This window comes from Buteo buteo, chromosome 2 (genome assembly GCF_964188355.1).
Source record: "Buteo buteo chromosome 2, bButBut1.hap1.1, whole genome shotgun sequence".
Taxonomy (NCBI): domain Eukaryota; kingdom Metazoa; phylum Chordata; class Aves; order Accipitriformes; family Accipitridae; genus Buteo; species Buteo buteo.
Genome location: NC_134172.1, coordinates 304,017 through 331,556, shown reverse-complemented (window position 1 = coordinate 331,556; position 27,540 = coordinate 304,017). Strand labels below are relative to the sequence as shown.

The 27,540-nt window shown below is 40.9% G+C and overlaps 1 protein-coding gene across 9 annotated transcripts in view; it reads left to right on the top strand.

Annotated features, from left to right (window-relative positions):
- Nucleotides 1-27,024, top strand: part of SMARCD3 (SWI/SNF related BAF chromatin remodeling complex subunit D3) — a 117,796-nt gene extending 90,772 nt beyond the window's left edge. For all 9 annotated transcript variants that reach the window (XM_075042351.1, XM_075042368.1, XM_075042359.1 and 6 more), the window contains 9 exons: nt 246-368; nt 2,207-2,302; nt 2,804-2,905; nt 4,908-5,069; nt 8,654-8,751; nt 16,899-17,034; nt 19,242-19,364; nt 22,669-22,770; nt 22,869-27,024. In XM_075042351.1, the coding sequence (XP_074898452.1) occupies nt 246-368; nt 2,207-2,302; nt 2,804-2,905; nt 4,908-5,069; nt 8,654-8,751; nt 16,899-17,034; nt 19,242-19,364; nt 22,669-22,770; nt 22,869-22,922 (996 nt within the window). In that variant the 3' untranslated portion in view covers nt 22,923-27,024. The remainder of the gene's footprint in view (nt 1-245; nt 369-2,206; nt 2,303-2,803; nt 2,906-4,907; nt 5,070-8,653; nt 8,752-16,898; nt 17,035-19,241; nt 19,365-22,668; nt 22,771-22,868) is intronic.
- The last annotated feature ends 516 nt before the right edge of the window (nt 27,025-27,540 follow it).

The window sequence follows — 27,540 nt, the reverse complement described above, 5'->3', positions numbered from 1 at the left end:
TCCTGTCTTTCTCCACTTACAGTGGATCTTAGCATGTTTGTATGGCCAGTAGTTTTTGAAAGGAAGTTTCGGATCAGCTCTTCAGTGTATTTTCTTAAAATCTTAAATTCTAGTATAACCTGGTGCAACGGTACTGAACATGCAGATTCTCTACTAAATGTGTAACTTACCACCTTTCCTGTGGCTTCCTCAGGTCTTGGACTTAAACCGGATGTGTATTTTTCTTTTCTCTATTTGTATAACAGCAAAAGCGGAAACTGAGACTTTACATCTCCAACACATTTAATCCTGCAAAATCTGACGCTGATGACTCTGATGGCAGCATTGCTTCATGGGAGCTGCGAGTGGAGGGGAAACTCCTGGATGACGTATGACTTACCTGTGCTTCACTGGGGCTGGCAAGGATCTAGAGATTGTCCTGTGGGGTGGTGGACTTTTACTGGGGACATCAACTCAGACAAGACATCTCTGAATGGCAGCATTGGCTTGTTGCTGCTGGGAAGGTGCCATGTCCAGCCGGAGTGAGGGATAATGCCATAATGGGAATGTTGGGGAGCGGTGGGGAGGGCAGCAGGAAATGGAGCAGACTTAAGGACAGGACAGGTAGGAGGAGGTGGAGAGAATAGGGCCGAGATGATTCCCTTAAAAGATATGGCAGGCTTCAGGTCACGAGAGGTGTGATGAGTCAGACCTACAGCAGGCATTGCATGTTGTGAAGAGTAGGATAACAAGGACAAGCGAGTGGTTTATGTTCCTAGGGAGGGCAAGAGGATGTATGGATGGTCAGAGCAAGATGGAAGAAAAGTTTTGTCATTCTGAAGTCCTCAGAAACCTCAGTGATGGATTTAACATTCCTCGGGGAAGGCTGGACTTTCCTAACACAGGTGTCACCTATTTGAATAGACTTCACAAGCTAAGTATTTGATAGGATAAACAGATAGAGAACATGCATGTATGGAGAGGGCAAGGCTTTCAAGGCACGTCTGTTTGTCTGGAAATAACTGTACGTGAATCAGAATTATAGTCTTGCTGGAAGATAAAGGGGTGACAAAGCACAACATCTGGAAGTTGAAGTTAGGCAAATTCAGCTTAGAAATTAGAGCAGATATTTTAAAGAAGAAGGAGATTCTTTATTGGAACAAAATAGCTTCTCAATTACTGGCAAATTTTAAATCGAAGGAGGATGTGTTTCTAAAAGATTATCTGTATTAAATAGAAGACATTCATTGAAATCCTGTGGACTGTATTCTGTGGAAAGTCAGATTATGTGATTATAGATCTCTCAGTTTTTAATTTAGACAGTATGAGCTGTGTAGTAAACAGTGAATACTGATAATTAAATGGAAAGGCAAAATGTAAAAGGAAGTACTTTTACTTAGTGTATGATTAATCTGTAAAATTTACTGTCATCTTATAAATCAGGCCAAGAAATCAGCATTCATCAAAAACCCGAAGCTATTAAAATAAAAGGTATACAGTGGCCTTAGAATCATGGAATGGTTTGGGTTGGAAGGGACCTTCAAAGATCATCCAGTCCAACCCCTCTGCCATGGGCAGGGACACCTTCCACTAGACCAGGTTGCTCAAAGCCCCGTCCAACCTGGCCTTGAACACTTCCAGGGATGGGGCATCCACAGCTTCTCTGGACAACCTGTTCCACTGCCTCACCACCCTCATCATAAAAGTCTTCCTTATACCTAATCTAAACCTACCCTCTTTCAGTTTAAAAGCGTTGCCCTTGTCCTGTCAGGCTTTGGTAAAAAGTCTGCCCCCATCTTTCTTTTAAGCCCCCTTTAAGTACTTAAAGGCTGCCATAAAGTCTTCCCAGACCCTTCTCTTCTCCAGCCTGAACAACCCCAACTCTCTCAGCCTGTCCTCATGGGAGAGGTGTTTCAGCCCTCGGATCAATTTCATGGCCTCCTCTGGACCCGCTCTCACGGGTGCCATGTTCACCTTACAAGCCAGTCCTTTCCAACAACATTAAGAGAGTCAGGGAAATCTTCCCTTAAGTGTGCACTGTTCCACCACTGTTGAGATTTTTGCATCTTACCCTGCATTTGTCAGAGGGAAAACTCAATTAGATTGATCACACTTGTGGTCTATATGGGAATTAATGTTCAAGAGAAAGAGAAAGCCTGAGAATGAAGCATAGAACACAAGCTAATATATGCAGCCTTAAACATTTCTGTTTCTTCTGATTGTGCAGCTCAGCAAACAGAAACGAAAGTTTTCATCTTTTTTTAAGAGTTTGGTTATTGAACTGGACAAAGATCTTTATGGACCTGACAACCATCTTGTGGAGGTAAGAAGGTCGTGCACCCTTTGCATACAAACCTGATACTAGCACAGATAAACAGCTATGTACCTGTTGTCTACCTTGTTTAAGTTACCTTGCATTCATTATCTCATTTAAGGTATTTTCAAAGTTTTCAAAATTCCGTTCTTTTTAAGAGTGTTTTCCTAACAGAATCTATATAGTCTAACATAGATGCGGTAGTGAAGTAGTGCCACCTTAGAACAGAATGTATGAAATGATGAAAAAATTGTGTGCATTTTTCCTAACAAGTAAAGCATGCTAACAGCAGAACAGATTGTGCACTAAAGCTGAATTGTAAGGGCAGAGCAAGAAATGATTGGGGGGGGGGTGTTGGGGGGTGTTGTGTTGTTTGTTTTTTTTTTAATTGCAGGATCTTCAGAAGGCTTGTACTTGTCTTATTCTTGCATGGCCTACTGTGCAAGATACACCTGTGTGGACATCAGTGAAAAAAAGACTGACCGTCTTACTTGTTTTTTCCTTTGGCAGTGGCACAGAACTCCCACAACCCAGGAGACAGATGGCTTCCAGGTGAAAAGACCCGGTGATGTCAGCGTGCGGTGCACATTACTCCTCATGTTGGACTACCAGGTCAGTGCACTCCTTTTAGCGTGGAAAATACAGCCATTGGGACATAGTGCAACAGAGCAAATTCATCCTGTCACATCCATCAAAAAACAATATACTTGGACTCAGAATGTCACGTAGTCCATTGAGGTTAGAATGATACCAAACTGACAGATTATTTAAGATGTAAAGGGGACACATCAAGTAAGTTTCTATTCTAGCCTACCAAAATATTGTTCTTGGCACTATGATAATTAGTATTTTTATTGCCCATCTGCAGAAAAAATATGCATTTCCACCTCAGGCTTCTTAGAGAATAGATAAGTTGCTCATGAGTTATGTGTGTAGTCCTGTACAGAAATTCAAAGGAGTGGCTTTTGCTAGTGGTACCTGAACTAGCTGTGGAGCTGTGGCAGCCTTTTTTTCAGAGCAGACTACACAGCTTTCGTGGTTTGTTAAGTTTTGGTAAAATTGTCACCCTAATCTGGCATAAGGCAATATTGCCCTGCAAGGGTTATATTTGCCATTACTCTTAGGCTTTGTTAGGCATTCCTGCTTCCTCTCTTTTGTCAGGATTAGTTCTGTTGTACTAGTAGTATTTGTCGACTGAACACAAACAAGTCAGGGAACTGATCCATTTGAAAGCTAACAAAACTTACTTGCAAATCAATTCCCTGATCCCAGTCACAGGAAACAAAAAAAACAATAGGCAAAATTAGTTTATTCTGTCTTGGGATAGAGTATAAAAGAGGTTCCTGGGCACAGTCTCAAACTGGTTTAAGCTGCTGTAAAGCTAAACTGCTCCAAAAGACCACTTTCATTTCAGTTGTGGGTGTGCACTGCCACAGTCTCCATTCTCTTGGCACAAATGATGGAGATTTGCAGTTGTGGAGCTCACTAACCTGACTGAAACCATCCCTGAAAGAAGTGTTGCTGTCCTAAGAAATTGATAGAAATGCACTGCTGAGAGGAGACAGGATCTCCCTCTTCAATGGCAGTTCAGTCTCAGACACATTTTGATTGTATAACTTTAAGAACTCATTCTGTGCCATTCTCTTTCCCCTCCATGCAAATAGCATCTCTCCAGGATGAAGACACTCACATTTTATGTTGACAGACAGAAAAATTTATTAATTTTAGGGAGCGTATGAATTAACTGAAATGCTGATATAACCAGTGAGAATCTTTATTGTTAAGACAATCTAATGATGTTTGTTATGCTCACCATTATTATAAATTTATGCTTTAAAATAGGTGTTCTCTTATCCTTAAGCCTTGATTTGTTATAAAGCTAGCTTTGGGTGACCTGGCACCCAACAGGGTAATCCTTGCCTAATAATGTGGCAAATATTAAACTTGAGTATGGGTACACAGTTGAAGAGGCACCAAATTCCACAGTATCCAAGGAATGTATATTACTAGAGATGCAGAACAGGGTAGTTGAAGAGTTGTATCACAGAGGTCAGGAGAAGAAATACATTCCATTGACTAGTTGTGGTTGGGTAAATTTTCTGGTATGCAGCAGAATGGTGGGAACCTGCCTGAAAAACAGAGTTCCAAGGTACTTTGTTGATGTGAGGCAGCTGAGCAGTTAGTAGCAACAGTAGAAGCATCATCCTGACTTCATTCTCTGTATCTGTGGTTAACCTCCAGTAGTTCAGAGGAAGGACCGTTCCTTTTCTTCTTCCACTCCCTAAAGTCAAATTATGCATCAATGTTGAAAAGGAAAGTTCTTTCCTGAGTCTGCATGCAAGTTGTTACTATCTAAAGCACGTGATACAGATAGTCTGTGTGCATAGCATGTGTGGAGCATCCCTCATTCTTTTCAAACCCTGGATAGTTCTTCCAGAGCACCGACAGTGGTACACATCTGAGCAACTTGTATTTTTGCAATCTCTGCCATTGAATAGGGTGCTTCTCCTGAGGAACAGAGCCCCCTGAGAATTAAAGCTGAAACTTCATACTTGTGTATCTGTCTGCTTTTCTCTCTGTTGCCATCTCCATCTCTTTCTCTTTCTGTTAACAGCCTCCACAGTTTAAACTGGACCCGCGATTAGCCCGTTTGCTGGGGATACACACACAGACCCGATCAGCCATCATCCAGGCTCTCTGGCAGTACATCAAAACAAATAAGCTGCAAGACTCCCATGATAAGGAATACATTAACTGCGACAAGTACTTCCAGCAGGTAACTCCTTTTTGGACGCAGTAGCTCTTTAGAGGCAAACTATAATATCCATCCGCAGATTGAATGGATGAAAATTGCTGATTTTTATCTTGCTGATTTTTATCTTCCCCATATGATTTGTAGTATCCTCAGTACTGAATGGCTTTCAACAATCACTACAACTAATATAATAAGCACCCTCCCCATGTGCCAGTGTTGTCAAAAAACCACATCTGGTGGTTCAGCGCTCCCACATAAGTTGTGGCCTTTCCAGGAAGGAAGACCTTCTTTAATTGTTCCACTGTATTGATTTACTATTTTTTCCCCCCTGATGGATCATTTTGTACTAAGAAACATGAAATAATCTTCTGATTCTGATTGCTGAATCATATGTAGAGCTGTTTTCTTCCCTTTTCTTTCCCTGTTTATGAAGGGCAGAAGACATGGAAGATATAACTAGAAAAGCTATCTTTTCCTAAGTCTGCTTCAGATTACAAAATGCCCTCAATGATCTGCATGATGTTTTGAAAGTAGTACGTTAAGACTTTTTGTCTTTCACAATGACCTCTAGAATTAACCAAGAAGGTCACTTAAAAGCATCTCCACCTTTTCCGTAAATATGATTGTATTTATTTTGTAAAGGTAATGTTATCTGAGCTATCACTATCTTAATTTGCTTTGTTTTTCTGTAGCTTCAGGCTTACCTAATTTATTTTGAAAGTACCTGAAGGTAGGGTTTGTGACAGACTTCTGTTTAGGGAAAGTACTGACAGTTATAATAAATGAATAATGTTTCAGTGAGCATTGAAAGTAAATGTTGCAATGAAAGTTGTGTCCTAGTTTTCTTTTTAAGCTTTTATTTTATGATATTAATTTGCTTTACAATGGTTTAAGGTGACCAATGCTTGAAATAAACTTAAAGGCAGCACTGGGTTTTTCCACATTTGAAAATAACAACAAAAGAATTGTGAGATTCATGGTTAGTTATAGGAATATAGAATCAAAGTGATCTGGATTATATAGTCACTCTCTTGTTTGGTTGTTTGGGGGGGGGGTTGAGAATTACAGCATGCAGTCTTTTTCATATATAGTGAAAATTCCATCTTAAAACCTTGTAAAAACTTTTGGCAAAATTACAAAGTTGTTCGCTCTGTTGCTTAGATGATTTGATTTCCATTCTCTATTTATCTATAGCCAATTTAGACTCAGTTTTGTTTGCGCCAGCCCAAAGAGGAAATGGTAAAGGGAATGTGAAAAAGATTTGGAAAATCATTAGCAGAATGGAAAAGGTGAACAAGAAGTAATTATTTTTTATTTTGGTAAATAATTAGATAATTAGAGGCCATCAGCTGAAACTGGCAGGTAGCAAATTAATCCTTGTGATAGGACATTACAAATACGAAAAGTGTACATAGGTTCCAGAAGTGACAAAGCAATGGAAAAAAAATCTTTGGCTATTGTAAATGCAAGGTAATTGCAAAGCTGTGGAGATTGGGAGAGGTTTTTTGGGGAAGCACCCGTATATGTTTCTCCTGTTCTTACATGTTTCGTTTAGTATCCTCTTTTGGCCACTATCAAGGGCAGGATAGTGTGGTAGATGTGTAGTAGATCCTTTGTCTGATCCAGTACAGCAGTTCATACCTTACTTATGGTAAGCAGGAGAGCCTTCTCACTTTTATTTATTTTAATTTTCAGCTTAAGAACTTTGCTAGAATAAGAACTTGCTGAAGCCATCTTCTCTTTGTGTATCTCATCAGAGGCTTATTACCTCATAGGTCTCCTTTGCGTTAGAACTCTTCAGGAATACCATCAGACCTGACAGTTGTCTTCCCATCCTCCAAGGATTAGTCAGATGAGAGAGTTGAGAAGTAGCAGATTCCTTTTCTAGAATACTGAGCCTCAATCCCTGCAAGAGCTGGCTAATCTGGAATAGTTTTCATAAGAATGCAGTGCTTGCATAGATTTAAATCATAAATGGGATTGATTTGAGTGTTTCCATTTTCCTTACGTCTCTGGCAAAATTATCATAAGTAGCTAATTTTGCTTTCAAAACTGATGTTAGTACTTAGGAACATGAATCCCTTTAAATCAAATGAAACATTTCATGATGAGTTTTTTTGTTTTTCACCCTAATGCTCTAAGATTGAGATATGGAGGGTAAAGGAACTGGGTTAGAAATGCCTTCCAGTGTGATGATATTTCTGTAGACTATATAGTTTTAGACATGTAACTCCTGGAAAAAATCATGGTCATAGCTGGAAGTGCACAGATCACTTAGGGGAGCAGAACATAACACATCAGTGTCTCTAGCATTTGCTTTTAGATACCGGTCTTCTCATTTGGTATGCCAGCATTTCTAAATCCTGCACTGTTGTGTTTATGGTTATATCTAATGACACAATACAGTACAGACTAAAAAATTATCACTGAATGAGTTACCTCACGCATCAGAATTACTATAGCCATATAGGCTTTCAGAGCCAGTGGTTATAAGTTTAGACGCTTTAGGAAAATTCCATCCAGCCTTAGTTTCCAGTCTCCCACCCCTTCTCTCACTATTGTGTGCCCTTGCTCCCTTTTCCCTTCTTAAAGCTCTCATCTCTTGGGCATCCACAATAGGAGTTTGACATGGGTGTTGAACCAGCGGTCACTGCAGATTGGATGGAGCTTGGTATGCAAAGATTTTGAGTGGGAATTCCACAGTTGTCTCTGTCAAGTGTCAGAATTCAGAACTGAAATAAAGAGTGAGTTACAGACTCAGTAGATTTGGTTACCTCCTTGCTCTTTAGAAACTAGCTGGCTGAATTCCTGGATGCAGATAAGTCCAGCAAGTTAGACAGATTTTAGAGTTCATGAAGAAGGATCCTTTTCTGTTTAGAAACACTGTTTATGTAAGCTGGGAGATTTGAAATCCACTGTGTTACAAGCAAAAGAAAGAAAAAGTGTCCAAAGGTATTTCAAAAGCCAGAGCTGGCTTCTAGGTTTTTCTGCTACCACATTCCCTCACTCCAGAAGGAAAATTACGGATTTCAGAAGATACTCTGTCTGAGGAACCACAGCATCCTAGTTGAACAGTCTGACTTCATATGTCTGTTCTACAACCTGATAGTCCATTCTTTTCTACCCTGCCTGCATCCTTTGTCTCCAGAGCTGCAAAGCCTGTTTCTGTTTATAGATACAATACTACAAGTAGTGTCTCTCTTCTGACAGGTGGAAATAGTTTTATATTTCCTCCAGTAAAAAAATAAATTGTTTTCTTTATGAGATGCTGCTGCAAACCCTTAGTGAGAGAGGAAGCGTTCACTTCTCTCCTATTACTGATACAGTTCATCCTGATGTCCCATTAAAGTAGCCTGTGCCCTTCAACAGCTAAACCAAAAGTGGGACACCTGAAATTGTCGTCAGCTGATGCATCTGTCAGCTAGCCCAGATTGTAAGTACAGCAGCAATTTGCAGGGACAAAAGTCACCAAAAGTTTATTCTGTGCAAGGAGCCAGAATTATAGCTTTCAAAATCATCTTACTTTTGAACTGTTGATTTCTTCCTTTCTCATTTAATTGCAAGTTAGGTTTTGGACAAGGATAACATGCTTTATTGTATTCCAGATCTTTGACTGTCCACGGCTAAAGTTTTCTGAGATTCCTCAGAGACTGACTAACCTGCTGCTGCCACCAGACCCTATAGTGATAAACCATATCATCAGGTAAGCTGGTCAGTCAGCTCAGCATTGTCATGTGCAAAACACTCACTATATAAAAATACAGAAACAGCTACAGTAGCAGGGACCAGAACCCAGTTTTTATAACTTCCAGGTGAGTACCTTGGACTTGTGTGTTCATTCTCTGTGTCATTCTGGTCTACATAATTCTGAATTATTTTCAGTAGAATGGCACCAATTCTCTAGGAGTATGCAAAACAACTTCCTATTTTTATCCCTACTAGAATACCATTGAGGGAGTTGGTCAGGTTTCTTTCCTAAGGGGAGAGGAATGAGAATTTGAATGCACTTAGAGGGGAAAAAAAGGAATTGAAATAAGATATTGTATGTCATGGGCAGTCATTCTAATCACTGAGTTATTATGTGAAATGTACAACAGTATTACAGTTTCAAACACAGTGGCCAGTCCATGCATGCTTTGTTGGGATTGGGTCAGCTATCTGGGTGTTAGTCTTATTCTAAGAATGCCAACTAGTTAGATCTCAAAAGATTTACAATAAAAGAGAAGGTCATTGTGACCAAGATACTGAGCTTCTGGCATCCTTGTCAAAACAGATGTATTTCTGGCATAGTAGATGAAATACAACTTTCAGCTATCTAGGGCACTTCCAGCACATTCCACATTTAAGTGACAACTGTGTGTGTGGCAGGGGGGATGAAGAGACTTTTGGGGGTTGCAACCTTGCTGTTAAGGTATTTCAGTCTTTCCCAAGTTCCTTTGTGGTCTTGGTCAAAACACTGATTCTGGGTGTTTAAACATGATTGTTAATACTAAGCATAGTGATTTTGTTTCTGACAGAATATTGACAACAAATATTTCTCAATATGCTTAAAATTGGGTTCTTTATTTTAAATCTGTAATATATGTGATAAGAAGTTTAAATATTACGTAGGCTATCAAAATAAAATTTGCTTTTGATTCATTTGAATATATAAAACAGACTAATGAAAAAGCAGCTTGACTACCATTTAGATTGATAGCTGCGTACGTACCGTCATTGAAGACAACACAGTGACCTGTTTGATGGACCAAAATAAGCTGAGGTCCGCAGAGGTACATAGTCATTGTCTTGGAGAAAAATGACAAGGAACCGATGGTTATGTTTCCAGGGGCAGAGAGTTGGCAAAGAGGTTCTAGAGGCACTATGTTTTCTGTGAGATACAAGCTAAAGAGCAGGACCTTGTGTATAGTAGTATTCTCTGATAACACTGTGTGCACCACACAGCACCTGTCAGCATTACACTGCACTGACACAAGGCTGCGGAAGGTGGAATTATTAATTTCCTGAGAATAGGGAATACTTTTGCAATAGAGTCTTTACAGTCTCAAGCTAAGCTAAAATAAATCTGGAAGTCTGGCACTGAATTTAAAGGAAGTAAGTAATTTTCAGACCCATAAAATCGCAGAATAACGTACAGTAGAAGGGGTCACTGGTGGTCATCTAGAGCTCTCCCCTCTCCCAACTCAAAGCGGGTTCAAATTGTATCAGGATACTTAGGGGCCTAGTCCAGTTGAGCTTTAAACAGACTCTCACAGACCCTCTGCCCTGCCCCCCTGCATTAAGTTTTTCAGAGTGAATGTAGTCAACCATGGAAACAATTTGCCAACTGTTTGTCATGGTTTAACCCCAGCCGGCAACTAAGACCCACCCAGCCGCTTGCTCACTACCCCCACCCCCCGCCTCCGTGGGATGGGGGAGAGAATCGGAAGGGTGAAAGTGAGAAAACTCATGGGCTGAGATAGAAACAGTTTAATAATTTAATAATAATAATAACAACAACAATACTAATAATAATTATTAGTATTAGTATTGTAATGAAAAGGAAAATAACAAGGAGAGGGAAATAAAACCCAAGAAAGACAAGTGATGCAAATGAAAACAATTGTTCACCATCAACTGACTGATGCGCAGCAAGTCCCTGAGCAGTGCCTGCCCTGTAGTTTATGGCAGAGCATGACATCATATGATCTGGAATAGCCCTTGGGTCAGTTGGGGTCAGCTGTCCCGGCTGTGTCCCCTCCCAACTTCTTGTGCCCCCCCAGCCTCCTCGCTGGTGGGGTGGGGTGAGAAGCAGAACAGCCCTTGACTCTGTGCAAGCACTGCTCAGCAGTAACAAACACATCCCTGTGTTACCAACACTGTTTCCAGCACAAATCCAAAACACAGCCCCATACTAACTACTATGAGAACAATTAACTCTACCCCAGCCAAAACCAGCACACTGCTACAGGGAATTTGTCATCACTAGTGATTTAAATATGTGTGCTCTTAATTCAGATAAATCCTCAAGCCTGCCTTTTACAAGAAGGTCAACTAGATCACAATTATTCATTCTAGTTTTAAAGTATGTGCAGAGAGACTAAAACATGAGGTAATCTAAACTCATTCTACAAATAATAGTATTTTAGAACCACTCTGCAGGCACCAACCACCTGCCCTTTTTGAAAAAGAAAAAAAATGCAACAGGGTTGATGTGGTAGTAATATTGCTAATATTTATTTGGTAATGAGACAGCCAGAATAAAGATTCTAAATAAATTTAGAAATGCACTACTCCCCAACACAATAGCATTATTAGAATGATGGTGGTTATGATGAAGTTGGGGCTAAGTGAGGGATAGGACTAGGAGTTAATGGGACGTCAAAGTAAAAGGAGAGGGAAAAAGTTTTTGAATTAGAACATGATTTTTTGAGGGTTGGGAAGTGAAGACTGGGGATTCCCCTCTGCACTAAGGATTGCTGGGTGAGATTACTCTCTGCTGCAGGTGCAGAGAAGGAGGGGAGAATGCACTTCAGTTGATTAAACAAAATTTTCCTGATGTTCTCCTCTCTGCTTGACAGCTGCCAGTTAGTGACAGTTAGGGTCACTCACAGCCCTTCCTTTTCTTGGTGACAGGCAGACAGCATAATATAAATTCAGCATTGGGGAATCTCTCTTCCCCTCTGGAAGGTTTTCCTGCTCTCTAGATGAGGAAGGATCTTTTTGTTCCCTGCCTGGGCTTCTCTTGATCTCTGTGTTAAGTTTTACATTATTTGAGGGGATCCTTGTGCCTCTGCTGGAGTGAAGACCTCTGAGCACTTCAGTGCTTCATAAAGCCACGTGCAGCTTTGTAAAAATTAAATCTTGTTCAACAAGCCTGCCTTTTTCTGAGGAGATCACAGGATTCTTTGATAACAGAAATTGTGTTGATACTATTGAATTTCTTCAAGTCATGTGATCTGTTATCAATGACAACTCAATTAAAAATCTTACAGTATGAGTGAGTTTATTGGTTACCTTAAATGAAAAAGTCCCTCACTGTCAATTTGGAGACGTATCAGTGAGTGGGTCATTTCTAGTGGGACCAGAAGGATCAGTTCTCGGCCCAGCACGACGTAGCTTTTTTTTTTTTCCCCAGTGTCATGCATAATATGTGAAATCTGATGGTAAAATTTATGGGTAAGATTAATGGAACAGTAAATAAACACAGGGAGAAGGACAGTTATTGCTCCAAAGTGTTATCTGAGTTGCCCAATACAGTGGTCATGACACAGCAAAATTAGTTTTTCTGCAGATGAGCGCAGTACATTTCTAACCGAGGAATCTGGCAGTATGAGAGTCTGTCTTGGAAAGCAGTGATTCAGACATGCTTGAAGCAGATGAAGCTGACAGAGCACAAGCAACAGTTTGTTCTTATTTCTGCCTCTCTTGTACTTTCTAATATAGTATTTGTCAAGACCAGGAGGAGCTGGTACATGTCCTATAGAGTATAGGCCTGACAACTTCAGCCTATTACTTTTGTATTGAATTTAGCAGAGGCACAGGCATTACGGTACTCCTGTTTCTGTCTCCTACTAGCAGTGTTCCTCAAGGTTTCTGTTTTGCCAGAACAACAACCAGTCACCTCTTTCCATAGTAATATTGCTTCTGTTTCATAGATGGTGACCATCCTTTTCTCAAATCATCTAGCAGATAACTAGGTTATCATACACTCAGAGCAGTTGTTTCCTGTATGTACTTGATCTGAAGATTGACACTTCTATTTCACACCATTGTTCAAGGGTAAGATAAATGTTGCTTTCAGCTGCAAATACAGAAGCAGAAATGTAATGAGCATATATCAGATCTAGCATTAACTCCCTGTGACAATTCAAATATGTTACCAAGTTTTACTAGTTTGACTTTGTACCACCCCGGACCTTGCAGTTGGCTTAAAGTCAGTGTACTTTCTACATGAGGTACTCTAGCCGTTTTGACAGAAACCTGCAGCTGATCTTGATCAGTGTTTTGAGCAGAATCTGCTAGTCTCAGGTGTGAAATGGTAGCCTCAAATGTGAAGGAAGGCCGCCTCTTCCAGAATTGTTCTTCTCCAGCCATGCTATTGGCCGAGCAAAAGATTTCTCTGTCTCTCAACCTTACCTCTCCCATAGCCTTAGATACTTCATCTGTTACAGTAGTACCATTAACCTGTTTTGAACTGAGGATTTTGAAAGGTGGATTGGATTATCCATGACTTGTTTGTTTGTTTGGTAATGACAGATTAGCCCTTCCTGGTGGCTAGTGCCAGGTCTGAAGTAAGGGAAGGACAAAGATGAAGTGTAGATCTTAATTTCTTGTTTTCAGAGGTGTTAAGGTTAGTTAGCCAGTGTTCTGGAAGGGTGAATGTCATTACTGGGCTCCATCTGGCTGCATAAAAAAAGTTTGCTTGAGTAGCCGAGCTTTATGGAGAGTCCCTGTTGCTGTATGGCTGCTCTGTTCTCATTTACTTTTGGTCAGTGTTAATGTCCTCCACAGTTTTTGATTTGGAGATATCCTTAAATATACTTAGAGGATATTAGACAGACTAGCATTCTGCTGATTCCTTTGTAACCCTCCTGAGGAGTTGTAAGCCTTGTTTGCATATGTGCTCATAATTTAAATATATTACTTGTACGTTTTACTTGCAACACATGCAGTACATACAACATGTATTTGCAGCTGCAGAAACAAAATTAAAATTAACTGTAATTTAGTCTCTGTAACATACAGGCTGAAAGTGACCTCTTAGTCCTCAAACAACACAAAGGATTCACTGAATATCTGGCAAAACCATGATTTGGGTAGACAGCTGTTTAAGCCTCAGTAATCACAAGATAGTTTGGATCAGAAGGACCTCTGCAAGTCATGCAGACCAACTGTTTCACAAAACAGGTTCAAATTACAGCAGGTTGCTCAGGACCTCGTCCAGTCGGGTTCTGACTACCTCCAGCCAAGGATGGACATCCCACAGCACCTTTTGGCAGCCTGTTCCAACGTTTTGGTACCATCATGGTTGGTTTGTTTGTTTGTTTTAAAAAAGTTCCTTATACTAAGTCAACTGCCCACATTGCAGTGAGTTTCTGTTGCCTCTCATCTTGTTGTTGTGCACCTCCAAGAGGAGGCTGGCTCTGTCTTTTCTTCACTTTTCTTCACAAAATGGAGGCAAAGACAACGCTGAGTGCCGCAGCCTTCATGGCTTTCAACATCAGCGGCAGAACCAGACCCAGACCCAGGTTTTCCTTAGTCTTCCTTCTGCTGCTGATTCACTTGCAGAAGGCCACAGCATCACAAAATCTCAGAATGCTTGAGGTTGGAAGGGACCTCTGGAGATCATCTGATCAAATGCCCTCCTGTGCTCAAGCAGAGTCACCTGTAGCTGGTTGGCCAGGACTGTGTCCAGGTGGCTTTTGAATATCTCCAACGTGGGAGACTCCATAACCTCTCTGAGAAACCTGTGCCGGTGCTTGGTCACCCGTAAAGTAAAAAAGTGTTTCCTGGTATCCAGACAGAGTCTCCTGTGTTTCAGTTTCACCCATTGCCTCTTGTCCTGTCACTTGGTACCACTGAAAAGAGCCTGGCTCCATCTTCTTTAAACTCTCCCTTCAGTTATTGCTGAGTTCCTTCTCCCTCCCCCCTAAAGCCTTTTGTTCTGTAGGCTGAAAAGTCCCAGATCTCTCAGCCTTTCCTCAGGTGTGAGGTGCTCCAATGCCTTAGTCATCTTCATGGACCTTTGCAGAGCTCTCTCCAGTAGGTCCATACCTCTCTTGTTCTGGGAAGCCCAGCGCTGAACACAGTACTCCAGGTGTGGCCTCACCAGTGCTGAGTATAAAGAAGGATCATCTCCCTCCACCTTCTTGCAACACTCCTAAAGCAAATCCATCCATGGAAGTTCTTCTGCTCCCCCAAGTCTAACAAGCTCAATGAGATCCTGAGCCAATTTTTTTACTACCTGCAGCACATGCACACAACCTAGACATTTTAAAAATAGTGTTGAGAAGCCAGTACTTTTATATTACAAGTGACAATGACTGAAGTCTGATTTACCAAATACTGGGCTGAAAAACCGTTTTCTTGCTAAGAAACTTTAGTCTAAAGATAAAGAGAAAGTAAATGTTAAGTCTAAACCCCCCCAAATTAAATATAAATTTAGGATAGGACAAGCCAAAGAGTTAAAGATGAAAAAGAAAATAGTAAGATTGGTTTAAATATATTGGAAGTAGGAAGCCTACTACTGAAACTGAGAAATTAATGAAGTTTAAAAAGCCTGTTGTTGGAAGTCAGCTGCTTAAAGTCAGATAAGAAAATAAACTCATTCTTCCAATCAGTGTTGACTTTAGAGATTAGGGAAGGTCCCATACCTGTGCAGTTTGGGTTTTGGAGGGCAGGTGGAAAGACCGTCTCTGAAAAACTTTTTCACACCAAGATATCGAATAGAAATAAATTTAACACACACTAAATGAGGAGTTGTAAATGGTTTTTCATGCAGGACTCTCATAAAATTGCTTAACTACCAACTACTGTCCCTTTGTACTTGGCACTGGTGAGACCACACCTTGAATACTGTGTTCAGTTTTGGGCCCCTCACTACAAGACAGACATTGAGGTGCTGGAGCATGTCCAGAGAAGGGCAACCAAGTTGGTGAGGGGCCTGGAGCACAAGTCTTACGAGGAGCGGCTGAGGGAGCTGGGGCTGTTTAGTCTGGAGAAAAGGAGGCTGAGGGGAGACCTTATCGCTCTCTACAACTACCAGAAAGGAGGTTGTAGTGAGGTGGGTGTCCCTCTCTTCTCCCAAGTAACAAGTGATAGGACGAGAAGAAATGGCCTCAAGTTGCGGCAAGGGAGATTTAGGTTGGATATTAGGAAAAATTTCTTTGCTGAAAGGGTTCTCAAGCACTGGAACAGGGTGTCTAGTGAAGGGGTTGCGTCACCATACCTGGAGGTATTTAAAAGACATGTAGACATGGTGCTTAAGGACATGGATTAGTGGTGGACTTGACAGTGCTACATTTATGGTTGGACTCAATGATCTTAGAGGTCTTTTCCAACTTAAATGATGCTATGATTCTCTACAATGTGTTACCTATTACTGAAATTTCCTTCAGTACCAGCGGGGTGGTAAATAGTTAATGTGATGCCAAAAACATACTGGGACCAATCCTGGATATTGGAAGCCAATTGGTACTAACTGTAGTAGAGAATGGTCTTAACAGACATGTGATCTATTGGGGAAGAATCAATATGACTTCTGTAACAGGAAGGCATGACTGGTTATATTCTTTGAAGAATTAAGCAGGCAACTTTACAAACAAAGTGGTGGTCCCCAAATTCACTGCTACCTCTTAAGAAGTAGCTAGGAATCATTACAATGCTGCATAGCTGCCAAAACAATTACAGTGCTAGGAATTATTAGAGAAGGAATCGAGAACCAAATAAAATGTCATTATGTGCTCCATCCAGAATGGTAGTGTACAGTTCGACTTACCCTATCTCAAAAAAGATGCAGTCAAGCAGAGACCAGGCCAGTATGGTATTTACCGCTGGGGATTGCTTTGGAGGCCAGAGTTATAACGGATCTCAGGAAGATGTTAGGCAATTTAATGAAGACTATGTCCATTAGTAGCTATTAAAGTTGATGGTCTGGACAAAAGCTCCAGCTCAAAAAGTCTCCGATTTCTGACTGATGAAAGATGAGAGGATGTACTAGGATATACAAATGTATAAAGATACCCTATTCTTAAACTCTTCTTACAGCATCTGCAACAGGGTTTATCGAATTGTGTATTCTGGGCTGGATGGATATTTATTCTGATTCATTATGGCAGTTCTTATGATATTCTGTTTTACTCTCCATAGTGTTGACCCCAACGATCAGAAGAAGACGGCTTGTTATGACATAGATGTAGAAGTTGAAGACCCATTAAAGGGACAGATGAGTAGTTTTCTTCTCTCAACAGCTAACCAACAGGAGATTACAGCATTGGACAACAAGGTACTAGCCCAGGAGTAAAGTATCACATGGCATATATACTCATTGTGTACCTTCATGTGGGTTTGGTGTCACACGTCAAAGACAGTAATGTCGTGAGACAGGGACTTCTCAATTGGATGTGCTTTCATGAGCCACATGGAATGGGAATACAGAGGGGTGAGTGGCATTCCCGCTTAGGGTTTGATCCAGGGCCTGACACAGTTGTCCAGGTGGTAGAAGCAGAGTTTCACAGACTTGTGCTCCATTGTATAATGAGTCCCCTGACAGTCAAGAATCATCTGAACTGTTTGACTGTGACTTTTTATTGAGAAGTCATGGTATCTTGCTAAATTGCTATAAGGCAAAGCTAAGAGAATCTCATACTCCAGATGTGTTTTAGGCATGCACGGTTGCAGAACAGCTCTCTGCCACAGGTGCAAATATGGAAAATGCATGGCAGAAAAATCACTTGGAGCAGTTTGGCAGACTTGTTTTCAGGGTTATTGAAAGAGGATCATGCGCACTTCAAATAATAGTATCTGTCTTATAGCAGTGGTGAGCTCTGCAGACTGCATTAGGGGTTCATGTCACGGGGACTGTTAGCCAGCCTTTGGCACATGTGTAAATGGCTGATTTAGCTTGGTAGGGTATAAAGAAAAGTGACTTCTCAGAGCAAGGGAAGAAGTGTGACATCGTGGACCAGAGATGATTTATGTGACATACAGTCAGGCCCGGTTTCTGTTTGTTTACCTCTAATACAAACAAATATGTTAAACTGTGGTCTTCATGTGATTTTAAAGGGGTTTTGGACACTAGCAATCCTATGGATTGTGGTAACTGTTGAGGCATCTTTTGTTTTACGGCTCTTGAGAAAGGTCCTTCTCAGCAGGGCAGCTGCTTGGCCACTTGGTTCCCAGCCTATATAAGCTTGCATACAGCATGCATAGGATTGTTCTGTTTCTAGTACAGCTCACCTTTTCCCATGTCTGTATCACCTCTTTTTTGAGCATTTGCTACAGCAGAGGGCAAGCTGTGATTAGTAAAGTTACTGAAGTCACTTCTGGGTAAAGAGGCATTGACTGCTGCATTATTATCATCTGTACCATTTACTGCTATGCTGCCACAGAGTCCTCTAGTGGAAACTCGGTGCATGCCAACAGATTTCTCTTCAGCATGGCTACATACTTTTCCCAAATAAGGAGTGATTTTAAGTTGACAGCCGCTCTCTTCTGTTAACATATGATATTGTTGTGCCTACAGTGGTGACCTTGATGGGATAGCCAGATCAAGGGAGGATTATTTTCTCCCATGTGCCTGGCCACATTAGCTGTTTTGGCAAAATAGATGTATACATGAAATTACACAAGATAGGTTTACAATCTCAAACTAGAAATTTAGAGGAACAGGGTAGCAAAAGTTTGCTTTTCTGTGTGTATGTCCAAATGATTCATTAACTGTCCTCCCATTGATCATACCTGATTTTGTTATCCAGGATGATTATAGGACCTTGACTTCTCTTTGGAGTTTTTGTTGTTCCCTGCATGTTAATACTCATTTCTTTCATAGTATTTCTCATGTATTCTCTAATATATGACTAATTTTCTATAAAACTTCCACACTCCTGATTTCTCCCTGTTCACACTCTTCTCTTTGCAGCCATTGTGACTTTAGTAGGCTTTCTCTTAAGAAAAAGTCTAGAAGTCATGGCTGTTATGTGAGTTTATTTAACATGGACTTGATAAGGCAATCACTAGAAATTTTAAGGATCACAGCAGGGTATTGAATATAGGATGATGATTAACCAGGAGAATAACTGCTTTCTTGCATTGGGCACTGTTTAAAGGCATATTTATATAGCACCTTTGCAGAAGAATCACAGACTTGGCAGAAAGACTGATTATACACAGGAAATTATTACATTTTACAGTGACATGACTTAGCTCTTCAGTTTTGTATATAGCATGCCATCCAGCAGTTCAACGCAGGAAGTGGAGAAGAATCCTGTACATACTTGTACTGCAGTACAAGTGAAACCAAAATGCAATTGCAGGATTGTGGTTAACTCCCTCTTTGAAGGGAAAAAGCCATGGGAACCTGCACAAGTCTGCGGTGTAGAATTGTCACCTTTGCACATTACAAGAAGCACAAAGATGCTAATGGGGTTGACCTCAGGGTCACTGGAGCATGGGAGGGATTAAGTAACATCTGCTTTGTTTTTTTTCTGTCAGATTCATGAGACAATCGAATCCATAAATCAGTTAAAAATACAACGTGATTTCATGCTGAGTTTCTCCAAAGATCCCAAAGGATACATCCAAGACCTTCTCCGGTCCCAAAGTAGGGATCTTAAGGTGAGCTAAGGTTTGAAGAAGAATGAATAGTGGAACCAGAACTTTTAAGTAAGGATTTTATCTAGATGTATATAGAGTGTATAGCTAAAACATCCAGGATGAAAAATTGGTGGAAGACAGACAATGAGTGGAATACTGCAATCTCAGAGCAGACAGTATGCAGGAAAGACAGTTTAGGTTGTATTCCACTTCCAGTGGAACAGTGGTGCTTAATGGGGGTGGTAGGTGAATTTGTGGTTGGACAGTAAGATCAAAGTGCAAGGCTGTGTTGGTGTACTGTGTAAAATTAAAGCTATATAAAACTCAGTAGGAGCATCCTATAGTACAATAACATAATTTGGGTGTTTTAGTAGTTCATAATTTAATCTTATGTAAGAAATAGGCAGATTAAATATCAGCTGCCTCTGAGCTTAGCTTTGAGATACCCAAGAAATGGAATGTAAAGAAGTTCAGTTGTTTGCCAGCAAAAACGAATAATTTGTTCCTCATAAAGTTTCACACTTTGTGTCTTTAACTCAGGTCCTTCAAAACCAGTTGTATTAACGAATCCATGAAATTATTTTCATAAAATCATTGTGTCTTTCAAATATAAATGTCTAGTTTGTTAGTCAATAGTCTTCCAAAGCTCTACTATTAAGATTATGATTATTATTATTAAGACAGGCATCTGAAAGAACGTTTAAATAAAGCAGCCTTTAGCTTGAAGAACTTACAAACTAAGGTATTGTGGAGCTTCTCTAGCTGCATACATACGACAGTTGTTCAGTGTTCTCCCTGACTGACAACCAGTCCCATAAGGGTCTTTTCTATAATGTTCTGCCCTACTGTCATTAGAATTGTGATTGCACAGTACTACTGTGCAAAAGATGCTAATAATTTTATATTTACCCTTAATTCTGTGATGCTGGAGGCATAGTCATCAGAATTTTATTTTTTTATAGAATCATGGAATGGTTTGGGTTGGAAGGGACCTTAAAGATCATCTAGTTCCAACCCGCCTGCCATGGTCAGGGATACCTTCCACTAGACCAGGTTGCTCAAAGCCCCATCCAGCCTGGCCTTGAACACTTCCAGGGATGGGGCATCCACAGCTTCCCTGGGCAACCTGTTCCTGTGTCTCACCACCCTCATCGTACAACATTTCTTCCTTACATCCAATCTAAACCTACCCTCTTTCAATTTTAAAACATTGCCCTTGTCCCATCAGTACAGGCCTTCCTGAAAAGTCTGTCCCCATCTTTCTTTTAAGCCCCCTTTAAGTACTGAAAGGCCACAATAAGGTCTCCCTGGAGCCTTCTCTTCTCCAGGCTGAACAACCCCAACTCTCTCATCTTTTCTACATAGGAAAGGCGTTCCAGCCCTCTGATCATCTTTGTGGCCTCCTCTGGACCCACTCCAACAGTTCCATGTCTGTCTTGCACTGTGGACCCCACAGCTGGACACAGTGCTCCAGGTGTGGTCTCAGGAGAGCAGAGTAGAGGGGCACAATCCCTTCCCTCGACCTGCTGGCCACACTGCTTTGGATGCAGCCCAGGATACAATTGGCTTTCTGGGCTACAAGCACATATTGCTGACTTGTATCTAATTTTTTGTTGACAGTTATCCCCAAATCCTTCTCCACAGGGCTGCTCTCAATCCATTCATCCCCCAGCCTTTATTGATACGGAGGATTGCCCCAACCCAGGTGTTGACATGTGTTGCTCTTCTGTTATCCACCAATGCAGTTACTCCATTGTAGAAGGCCACTGGATTAGTCACGCACAATTTGCTTTTGGTGAAGCCATTGGCTGTCTCTAATCACCTCCCTGCCTTCCATATGTTCTGACATTTTTCCAGGAGGATCTGTTTCATAATCTTACTGGGCATAGAGGTGAGGCTGACTGGTTGGTAGTTCCCAGGGTCCTCCTTTTTACCCTTTTTGAAAATGGATGTGATGTTTCCCTTTTTGCTGTCACTGGGGACTTTGCCTGACTGCCATGACTTTTCAAATGTGTTGGAGAGTGGCTTAGTGACTACATCAGCCAGTTCCCTCAGGACCCTGGTGTGCATTTCATCAGGTCCCACGGACTTGAGTATGTTCAGGTTCCTCAGATGGTCTCAAACCTGATCTTCTGCTGTGATGAGAGGGACTTCTTTCCCCCTTGAGGTTCAGGGGCTTGAGAGATGTGTGAAGAGATTACCATTGAAAACTGAGGCAAAAAAAATTATTAACTTAGCCTCTCCATATTGGTTTTCACGAGCTTTCCTGTTTAATTTACCGGGGACGTGTACATCTTCTTTAATCTTCCTTTTCTGGCCAACGTACCTGTAAAAGCCCTTCTTATTATTCTTTGCATCCCTTGCCAAATTCATCTCCAGCTGTGCCTTAGCTTTACTGAGCCCATCCCTACACATCCAGGCAGCATCCCTATATTCTTCCCAAGATACATGTCCCTGCTGCCAGTGCCTATGCCTTTCCTTCTTACACTTTAGTTTGACCAAGAGGTCCTTACTGAGCCATGCCGGTCTCCTGCCTTCCTTGTCCAGTTTCTTACACATGGGAATTTAGAGCTCTTTCACTGTAGGAGAAATGTCGTTAAAGAGCTGCCAGCTCTGTTCAGCTCTTTTGTCCCTAACGGCAGTTTTCCAGGTGGTCTCATCCACTAATTCCTTAACTTACAAGTTTTTCAAATCTTGGTTTCTTGGCAGTTGCATAGAGACTGAAAAATCAGCTCAGCACTTTGGCCATTTTGGAATTATTAGAGTTTTCTGTTCCTCGCATTTTAATAGTTATTTTTCCTTAATACTTTCCCCATCAGAGCTTTACTTAAAATCAAGGTAACGTATGCTTTGAGATAAGGGCAACAGTAGTATAGACTTGTGCTTCAATCTGATGTGAATACCTTAACAATTTCAAGCTGTTACCCTGTTTATGGGTAACTACTGAGGTTCTTTGGATACATAGGCTAATAAAATATATAGTGCCATGGAACTTTTCCTGGGCACTGGATCTAAACTGTCCATGCTGTTAAATTGTTAGAGATCGTGGCACTTAGCCTGGGCAACTACTGGTGTCTAGAATTATTCCTAGCCACAGCTGAGAAGCAGAAGTTAGGAGCTGTTCACAGCTGACAGTTTGTATGCAACCATCTTGGTTTGGTAGTAAGCACACCTGCCATTCATTGTCCATTTGCCTTGGGCTTAGAGAACAGTCCTGAACATTTTTAATGTAGTAATGTAGATAAATTTTTACTCTAGGTAAATCTGAATGTTTCTCTATGTGGTAGAAGAGCTATAGTGAAAAATGTTTTTATTTTTGTCATAGGTGATGACTGATGTAGTTGGAAACCCAGAGGAAGAACGCAGAGCTGAATTTTATCATGAGCCATGGTCTCAAGAGGCTGTGAGCAGATATTTCTACTGCAAGGTATGAAGGAATTATCCACACTGCTGGCTTATAAATGAATCTTCTTGCCATTGAACAACTGAATCTGCTGAACTGTGCAGTTTCTCGTTTTCTTTCAGATCCAGCAGCGCCGGCAGGAACTGGAACAATCTCTGGGAGTGCGCAACACATAAGTACTGCTCACAAGATCCCATTGGCATCATGACCACCAAACCAGTGGACCTTTCAGTGTTACTTAGCTCACTGTTACACATGGACCTGCTTCCTGACTGGATGAGAATGTACCATCACCACACCAGTCAGAACACCAGCTTTAGTGTGACCCTTGATAATCTTGCCCGTGGGTGGTGTCTCAAACCATTCCAGGCCACAGACAGCGCCGTACAAGTGTCAAAGAAGATAAAAGGTTCATTCATCAACGCGCATCATTAAGTTTTAGTGGAAAGTTCAGACACTACACAGCAAATCCTAATGGGCTATGCATAGAATCGTGGGTGGCATTGATGGGGGAGGTTGAGATAGGTGTTATAGGAGACTACAGATTTAGAGAAATAAATGCAGTTCTCATCCTATGTTACCTAAGAGTCTCAAATAGTAACTTCTCTGGAATTAGAGAAGATAGTCTTTCTTATAGCTGTGGAATGCTTTATATTCCTGAACAGAGTTTTTATTTCAGCTGGAGCAGTGCAAGAAGCCATCTCACCATGTGAAAGAACAAACTAGGAGGGTTTTCATTCCTGGAATGAAGAGCCCCTCTGGAAGAAAGAAGTATAGTCAGGACATCCCTTCTGCAAACTCTAATACTTCCTCTTTCCCTTGCCCCTGCATTGAAAGGTAGACTGAATTACATATCACTAGATGGGTATGATCAATATGCTGTACTGAGAGGAAGAGAATTACCCCTGGGATAAGAGCTTCTTAGGCATTGTTGGTATCAGTGGTAGCAAAGCTGAGGTTGAAGCAAGAAATGAGTCATTCTGAGAAAATGAAAATAACTTAATGGTACTTTGCTGATACCTGCCTTGAACACAGCAGATTTTAACAACAAGCATATATGTAAAGTACAAAATTTCTTAAATGTTTCTCTGTGTGCTAGTAGGGATCAGCACTGAAGAGGACTTCCCTAATTGTTAAGTTGGTGCAGAATCCAAGAAGCTTAACTTCATATAACATGGCAGTTTTCTCTTTACTTCAAGATATTAACAGAGTCTCTGGATTGGTCTCACATTTTGATCATAGGTGAACTGCCTCTTACTATGAATTATTTAGTTCCCCCATACATGATACATAGTGGTTATATAGGATGCTGTTGAGTTATAAAGCACTATCAGCCTTAAATAGCCCAGAGGACATATCCCTTGGAAACCATCTTCTTTGTAAATGTACAATAAATTTCAGACTATGGGAATTTATACCATGTTACTTGGAAGCAGGGACATCTTCATTAAATCCTTCCCACCACCTCATTTTTTGTAGTGCATAGATTAGTTTGTAATTAATAGCCCAACATGATTTCTAGTCCAAAAAGCAGCTGCCAAAGTATAACTCTTTGTCCAGATGATGTGGCACTCAAAACCCTCTCCTAGGTTTCTCCTTTTCATCTCCTTTCTTTCACTTTCTTGGAAAGAGAATCGAATTCACATGTGGTACAGAAGGGAGGCAACTCTTATGACTAATGCATTTTGCTGTAGTATTGTCCGTTTCTCTTCTGCTATCTTTGCCAATTTCTTTCTTAGTTGAACTTAAAAGTTTCTTCTGTCCAGTCACAGAAGAGACAGTCTTCTCTTCCACCCCTCTATTTAATACCTCTGCTTTCACAATAGTGCCATAGCTTTTACTCTGTCCATTGTGTTCAGAGATGTCTTGGAAAATTTACATTTGAGTGCAGTCATATATTGGCAGTACCATCATGCAAAACCACTGGTGTGAGAAAAAGCATAGCTGTACCTTTTTGCCTGAGGCCTTTTACCGGGAATGGCTTTGTTTGGAACTTTTTTGTGTTAAAACCTCTTTTTACAGTAAAATGTGAAATCCTGCAATCTTAAACTAAGTATAGTGAGGGGCTGTGAGGCTGCCAGACAATGAATGACTTGAAATCTCATTTACATTAGGACTCCACTAATTGGACTACAAGCAAGCATTATGAGGGAAAACAGTGGGGGTCATCTGCTACTGTGCTTCCATATTTATTGCGCTGCTGTGTCAGTTGTGTGCATGCTGTCCAGTGTATAAAACTCTTTTCTATATGTGGTAAACAGAGCAGCTACATTCAGGAGATGCATTCAGTCTCCAGGAATAAGAAATGCAGAGACAGATGTAGAAGGATGTGAGAAGGGCGTGGGACTGGGATAGATGCCTGTAGGATGTTTGCCAGGGAATTCTGTTTTTTGAGAACTTTCCAACTGAAGTGACAAATATTTGTACAGAGAAATTTCAGTCATGTGCCACAGCTGGCAACATAATGGAGTCCAGCCTGCTTTTAGAATCTCTCTGCAGAATTGGACGGATCTGTTTCCAAGTCTCTTTCAGAGAAAATTAACAAAACCAATGTGGTATTGCTGCCCAGCGTTCACAACAGCATCACTGGAAGGTGAATCTATCTTAAGCACCAATGCTATACCGAAGTGTGTGCGTGCACACACGCACACATGCATGCACATACGTGAGTCAGCCACTGTAGATGGCACTGAAGATGGCAGTCCAAAATCTAAATTCTTATGTCCCACTGTCCATATTCCTACTATACATAAAAAGACTAGTCACCAACAGTGAGTCTTAGGAATAGCCGTCACGTGTCTTTCCTTTGGTCAAACTGGGGTTTGATATTTTGATGCTTTTTTCCTGTGTTCAGAAGCAGTTTGGGCCTTTTACTGAAGAGACGCAGAGAGGAGTTCTGTCCTCTGTTCCAGGAGTGCAGTCAGGAGCTTGCTTGTTTGCAAAAAAGAGAAATTATATTTGAAGAGAAATAATGGATCAATACAGGGAGGAATTGGACCAAATGCTGCTTGGGCATATGAAAATGAAAGGCAGTGGTACTGAACAGGCATGTAATTGTGGCAGATTGTGAATGATTAATTCATTCTAAGTTCAGGATGGTTGTCTTTTTGTGTGTACAAAAGATGACAAGAAGATGTTTGGGGGTCTTCAGTTGCTGCCACAGTACAATACAAATCTGTGCATGCTGCAAAAAAACTTTCTGTGCATAGTAGTGCATGTATCCATGGTAATATAGATTCTTAGAAAATATAGCATCAGACTAGGAAAGGGTTAAAGCAGAATTCTGGAGCACCAATAGAAGGGAAATATATCTTGGAGCTGAAGTGTTGACATGGCAGGTTTGAAACACTTTCTTTAGTCCTTTTTGCTGTTGGCCATGAGTCAGCATTCAGACCAAGTGTTTCTTAGAAATTAAAGGGAAAAAACTGATTATGGAATAGAGAGAAGAATACAGCAGTGGAAAACGAAATTAAAAGATGGAGCAGAGCGCCACTGAAGTGCCAGTAAGACATAGCACAGGATAATGTGCAGAGTACTGTTGGAAATAGCACAGTCCATGTGAGTCAGTATTTGTGTGCATGTGTGTATGTATACATGTAGAGAGCATGTGGGAGAGAGCCAGTCTCAACTTGTATATAGCCCAGGAAATGGGCATGCAGGACAGAACCAAATGTTCTGCAGATAACTCTGAGACACATTGTCAAAACATTTTCCACTGTTATTAACAGGGATTCAGTTGTTTGACTTAGCAGGGTTGGTAGTTGTAATGCAGACATTGTTTCAGCTGGCAGATTTTTACACCACATTGTTTAGAATTTATCCTGTGGAAGCTGAGTGAAAATATTAGTGCATATATCAATACTGGTGCATATCCTAGGGCTCCTAATTTTGCCACAATGCTAGTCAGCTATTGGGGACTTTTTGGCCTGTTTTTGTGTTGAGAACCCTTTTATGGCAGTGCAAAGAGATGAGGGGGAAAAGAAAGCTCTTTTTTCCTGAAGAAAGAGGTCTCCTTTCTGTAACTGCTCTGTTGTTTAATAGGATGTATCTGTTCTGCCAGATCCTGTATGATAAACACCTTTTCCAATCTCATTGAAGAAAGGAACTCCATTAAAAAAATACAACTGTGGGTTTGTGAGAGTGAGCAAATACGTGTATAAGGGGGGGGTGGGGAGAGAGAGAGACACTCCCTCTACTCTGTAGCCACCATATCTTCATTGTATGATGCCGAGTGATTCGTAGAAAAGCTTTTAACAATAAATACTTTGTTTCTTTGTATCTCTTGCACTAACCTTATGTGTCTTAACAAAGACAGGTACAGTTGGTTTCTTTCTGCTCCTGATAACATTCTTGCGTTTTGGGATTTCTGTTTCACTTGTGCACGCACCTGCACGCACACACAGAGGTACATACATATACAGGTTTTCATGGGACTTGACAAAGGTGAGAACTGTTGCTCTTTAGATCTTTCTTACGTGAATTTGTTTCTTCACTGGATTCCGTCTTCAGCCATTTCCATACTAAGTGAGAAATCCTTACCGTTGGAGAGGTCTGGCTCTTCTCCGGGTCAGTTGCTTGGTCATTTGGAGTACATTTCACATTATCACTGTTATTAGTTGTAGTCAACAAAAAAGTTGCAGCTGGGGCTAGAGCTTGGATGCTGAGAGGTGGTGTAGGAATTATACAGTGACCATCTAGACCATAGTAGGAATTATGCGGATGCCACCTCAACAGGGCTTGTCCCTAGGTTCCGCTTTAATAAAAGAATCAGAGTTCCTTCTGCTATGCTTAATA